This window comes from Opisthorchis viverrini, assembly GCF_000715545.1.
Source record: "Opisthorchis viverrini unplaced genomic scaffold opera_v5_7, whole genome shotgun sequence".
NCBI classification, from domain to species: domain Eukaryota; kingdom Metazoa; phylum Platyhelminthes; class Trematoda; order Opisthorchiida; family Opisthorchiidae; genus Opisthorchis; species Opisthorchis viverrini.
The window spans coordinates 1,763,193-1,769,050 of NW_008751663.1; the positions used below are offsets into that span (position 1 = coordinate 1,763,193).

The 5,858-nt window shown below is 46.4% G+C and overlaps 1 protein-coding gene across 1 annotated transcript; it reads left to right on the forward strand.

Annotated features, from left to right (window-relative positions):
• Nucleotides 1-4,248: 4,248 nt before the first annotated feature.
• T265_12617 (hypothetical protein) lies at nucleotides 4,249-5,142 on the forward strand (the record flags this gene model as incomplete). Its single annotated transcript, XM_009164626.1, has 3 exons — nucleotides 4,249-4,415; nucleotides 4,454-4,864; nucleotides 4,899-5,142. Coding segments are annotated over 3 exons (798 nt in total), but the record flags the coding sequence as incomplete, so codon positions are not given.
• Nucleotides 5,143-5,858: the final 716 nt, after the last annotated feature.

The following is a 5,858-nucleotide window of genomic DNA, read 5'->3' on the forward strand; positions in this document are numbered from 1 at the left end:
CACACCTCACTGGGAGAGCCAAGGTAACCAAGGTCGGGGACCTGTCCTCATCACCTCTTCCCATTAGCGGTGTAACGGGCGAACGGTATCTTTGAGTGACGCGTAATACCAGAACCTCAGGGTAGGTAAAATAAAGTCGGAGCTGGGTTTCTATACGGTACTACCAGTGCAAAAGAAATTGTACAAATTATACAAACTTCGACAGTAGATACGCGTCCAGAAGAAACGGTCCGTTTGGACTTCAAACGTGCAAAGCAAGGGAGCAAACAGGCTCCCACGTGCGACAGTCACACGTGCAAAGTCAGACACGAATGGCCGGATGGCCTCAAGGGTGAAGTGATAAGGACAAACAAAGGTCAGTTCATATATACACACTAAGTACCAAAGTGGAGCGGGGGCTACAAATGGGGACATAATAAACGTGGGGAAGTTCATTTTCAACGTAACAGACGATACAACCAGCATATTTGCTCGGAGTAGTGCGCTTGACCCCACTGACCGACAAGAGGAGAAGCGACCCGGGAGACGTGGGCAGAAGCCTCGGTCCTGTTTATCAATCCGTGAATCCGTTGTACTTCACATCAATAAGGCCACTGATTCAATCACCTATGGATCCTTTTTCTTTTGGCTGATGATATTAAGGTAGCTTACACTTTAAAGGCAAATGACTCTGTTTCTCCTCTGGCAAACATTCTGTCTGACCTAAATTCTTTATCCCTCTGGTACTCTTACTCCTGTCTTTCTTTCGCTGTTCCAAAATGCCACGCCCTCTCACCTTCCGGATATTCCCTCTGGTACTCTTACTCCTGTCTTTCTTTCGCTGTTCCAAAATGCCACGCCCTCTCACCTCGATTCCGGATATCTCCAGGGATGCTTCTTTCTAATGAATTCTCAATCCCTGGTCTGCCTGAAGAGGGACCCAGGCCTTAGTTATTCTCGTGCATGCAAGGTACAGAGTGGCTAAATTTCGCAAGCGCTGTGCTTCTGTTCGCCTATCCTTCCACAATGAACCATGTTTAATTGCCGTCTTCAAACAATATGGAAGACCCATTCTTAAATCCAGCCCTGAATTCTCCTCAAAGCATTCGCAGGTATGCCGGACTGCTGTTGGAAATGTGCAGCGCTCGTTTACTGAGTCCTTGTTTCCGACGTCATTCACACTACCGTGTCGTGTTTACTGTTTGTCACTTGGGCTGTATCCACTATGACTGAGGTGAATTAGGCCAAACCTAGGCTTTCGTCATCGCCTATCTACCGGCGGGCCAACACACCCTAATTCTGGCCTTAATTTTCTTCCCGCTACTCCCCTATTATATCCGCAACTCTGGATTTTTACCCCCATAGCCAACCTGTCGAACTGTCCTTCAACAAACATTTTTCGTTTGCTTGTATTCCAGAATATGAAACAAACTCTCTTCCGATGTTCGCACTATATCATGTCATGTAAGCTCTCGAAAGACCCTCGATTCTTATCTTTACATTGAGGAAGCTCTGTCTCTTTGCGCCGCAACTTTTTTAAAACAAGGCCCTGAGCTCTTCTACGTTGAGCTCTCACCTCATTCCATACGTCGACTAATCTCGGAGGCGCGTGTGTCAATGAGTACTGATGTTTTTGCATGATGTGACGGATCACACGTTGCATCAGACGTTGGAAGGAGGACTGGTGGCTGCATGCTATGGTTGGATAGTAGTTCACCCTCCATTCTATTCATGCGAGCACTGCGGTTTGTCAGGTCACTGTAGACCCGAGATTATTTTGGTAAAGAGGAAGGAACACAGCTACTGAGTAGGAAAGGAAAGAAATGTCGGTTAGTTCAGCTGAGCAGCTTCAACTGAGCATCCCACTGACCGGCCTTGAGGAGTGGTGGCGTCGAGTGTTGGAACATTTGCCTGCGAGGCGCTTCTTTGGACACGATGAGGAGAAAGATTGTGGGGAATCGGGGTCTAGCAACTGCTTGGATTGGTGGCATTATCCGATTCGATTTAGGTAATCGTGAGCCTCGCCGGAAGAATAGTTGAGTGCGATTAAAGATGAGGTGCCCAAAACAGGTAGCTAGACGCTATACTGGAAGTAAGTAAACGCTACCGAGGGCTAAGGCCCTAAAATATTTTTACAACACCTGGCTAATCGTCTTTGCTGTTTGCCTCTTGGGCTAGGTCCTTTGTGACTGAGGCACATTAGGCCAACCATAAGCCCTCTGCATCGCTCACTCTACCGGTGGGCTCACATGGCTGACTCCCGCCCAGAGCCACCCTATATGTTCCACGGCTTTGGATTCTTGCTTTTACTACCGTTCAGGCCAAGCGCCTTTAGAGAGAATCCTCCCTTTTGCATGTATTTTAAACTGCAGAACAAACTTTACCCCCATATCCGCACCATACCCTCCCCTGTGGACTTTCGAACTATCCGTATATTTTACATTTGTATTGGAGGAGACAATTGTTTTTTCACCCCACAGCCTACACCGGACACGTTTTTGAAAGAGGCTCTAGGCCATTCAAAATTGTGCTCTCAAAACACCTGTCTTATCACCTGGTCCTAGAATGTACGATTATTAGTTTGAACCCTCCGGCGTTGGTGCGGAACATGAGGTAGCTTAACTTGTAGGCCCCTAAGTACTATGTTACCCGTCTATGATGCAGGAGTTCTGCTTCGTGTGCTCCATCGACACCTGCAAGTGCAAGTCTGTTGCCGAGATTTCCTAGAAACTGGCAGCGAAATTGCCTTTCACGTCCGTTCCCAAATGATTTCGATGAATTTCCTGACCTTCAACGTTGTCTGCCCCGACGACGGATGCATTTTTCCATCGTAAAGTGCGAACAATATGACGGAACATTCGCCCAGCAACAAGCTAGTTTTGCCCTCATGTAAGAATGAAAGATGAAAAAGGTGAGTCGCTTTTCACTTGCAAACCAATAAAGATATTGGCCCAAAGCTGAAAGGACAGTGTGACAGTAGTTCCTGCTCTTCTTGCAACATGGAGTCCATGTAGCATCGGTACAAACAAGTTTATGAACTGAAAATTCGGCATTTACTCCTCAAATATACGTTCAACCTAAGTACCTTGAAGCTTGTAGCAACATGCCGGATAAAGAAATAATGCCACGATTATGTTGGTGGATTTTCGTGTTATCGCACGGCTTGTTGCGAGAGATATCACGGAACGTTTCTGTAATCTAGGTGTGCTCTATTCTGCACCAACATAGCGGCTCTGTCTAGGGGGTTAGTTTGTTTTACCAAGGAGACTCTAGTGTTTGGCTCGCGGCAAACCCTCAACTCCATTGTGTATCCAAGTTTGGCTCAAACCCATTCGCTATAGAGGGTTCTCTCCCAGTGCACAGTTTTGGATTAAATTGTGCGGCGCCATGGGCTCGCAATGGTTGCACAGTGTAATCGAATTTTCGGAAGCTACTACATGTCCTTGATGGTCTGAAGGGGACGGACAGTTGAGTTCAGAGTACAATTTCAGATAGTTGAGCTTCATCTAGGCATCCCAGGGTCTCAGCAATGCTAGGAAAATATTCTACCAGACTTTACCGCCATGATTGTTTCAGTCGACAAATTAAATTTGCTGAAATTCGAACATGTGGACGTAGATTACGATGATTTTTGGTGCGAGCACATAATTAACAAAATACAGAATTTCGGCGTGAAAAGCTTTGTTCCACTGGCGGAGGTTTTGCGACTAATGTGCGTCTAATGAGCCCCCACCATAGGTGACAAGGCGCTACCATGTTCACTTGAACTAGGGTATACTGTATGCCGTGAACTCAACCAGGTCCTTGATTGGTCCACTTGGATTCGGCCGGGTGCGGTGCGCACCCAGCAATGAATATTGACCAAACCGGTGCAAGCAAGGAAGGGAGGTACACCGCTGTCCCATTTTTCGATGGGCCAAAATGAATATAAACCACCGATGCCTAACAACTTTTCAAACATGGCTATTGTGGGTTCTCAGTCATTTCCCCATTTCTTATTTTTCTTTGACACTTGTATTTTTGTGTTTTTGCCTCCTGAGGAGATTATTCAGATGCTCATGGAAGATCACTTTTGTTAAGGCTAATGGCATGTGATATTGATAGGCTCTGCGGCGGCCATTTCAAGGTCGTGGCCGAAAAAGAAACTTATAGCCAATCAGGGTGCTAAGATTACTTTAGGTCGTCCCCTTGAACCGTTGGGTTCTTTGCGAAGTAGTGTTTAATCTGATGTGCTCGTCTTCTGCATTTGGGTCTGACATGTAGGGATTTTTGGTCACGAAGATATGTGGACTAATGTCTTCCGACAATAACAGTCCTGCTAGGTTGAGGATTAAGGTAGCAGGGGAGGTGTTGGAGAAACATATTGTTGGGCCATTGCGGAGTGCTGACAACGAAATGGCTGCGTGCACAGTAGAGGACGTCGATAGAAACGCACAGTAAGCTGATTTTCAGGGCCTTTCATTCCACTTTTCAGTGACATAGGGTGCGCTGGTGACTCTTCTGATCAACAATATCCCGCACATTCTATGCCTACAAGTCACCCCGTAGAGCATCACGACCAGGAGCAGGGGCCTTTTTGCGTATTTTGTGGATTAAATGCCCAGGTCAAATTTGGACAAGGGGAACTAAGGCGGTTCCACACTAACGAAGAGCCAGTCCCCGTTCCCTCATGGTACAAGGAGTTGATGGCTTCGATGAGCGAAAAGCAATCAGCAACTCATGTCGCCTCTCTGTCTAATCGACAACAGGTTTCGCGAAAAAGTCAACACAATCGTGCGATAACTATTACTCCACCCCCAGTTGTAGCGAATTTCGAGAGCCGCCGAGTTGGGCCATATGCATCTCTTGATGGATGTAGGCGCCTGAAAGAACACAAAAATATTGGGTAAGACCTAGCCAATTTTATAAAACTCTTTCAGTTCTGATGGAAAGCCATGCTTACCTGGCCTTCCTAACGCCTTTTTTGACTGCGAAGGCCGGCCCTTCGGTCTTGTTGAAGAGCTCGGTTACATTGGCTGGCCTGTCGCTCCAGATGGAGAGGAAAGCCTACAACTACAACATGTCATTTCTAGTTGCTCTCCTCGCGAAGGGGGCGAGGGAAGTTGGATCTTCGCTCATCACTGCTGTGCCTCTTGGTCCACCGGCGTACACTTCAACGAACAGGTGAGTTGAAGGGCGCCACTTCTCAGTGATTTCGGCGAACGTTTATGGGATTTCACGAATTTCATTCCTGGCGGCTTACGTGTTGGATTACCTGGTTCTACTGGATGGGTGATGCATGTAGAGCTTCCTAGGTGTTCACCTGAATTGGTTTCCGTGGCGTCATAATAGTCGTAGAGTGATACTTTGGCACCTGGACATTTTAACATGACCCAATCACGCAAACGATGAGAAAAATGCTGAGTGTCATAATAATAATCTCTTTCCCACTTGCATCCAAAATACCCATATTTGATAATTTAAATGTGCAAAAAGGGCAAGATCACCCATGTGCGTCACCATAGTGACTCTCTGTGTTAGTAAAACATGGACAAGTCTTTATTCCCTAACGTGCTTTCGGTGGATCGTTAACTAGGTTGTTTGGATATCTTCATGGTTACCCCAAAGTGTTTTTGACGTATACCTGTTTAGGCATTACTGATTGTAGTCAGACTAGGAGAAGGATATAAATGGTGCTGACATTGTATTTCGGTGTTTGGGTATAAGGCAGGTCAAACCGAATGCAATGGAAGTTCAGACCCAATGGTTCCAGAATTATATTTGCGAAATACATGGCCATCGACGTCTGATACCGGACTGCTTACCTTTCTTTCGTGGTCATACACTGTTCAGTCTCGAAATAGCTAACTGGTTTTGAGTGTTCCGAGGGACGTTTATTT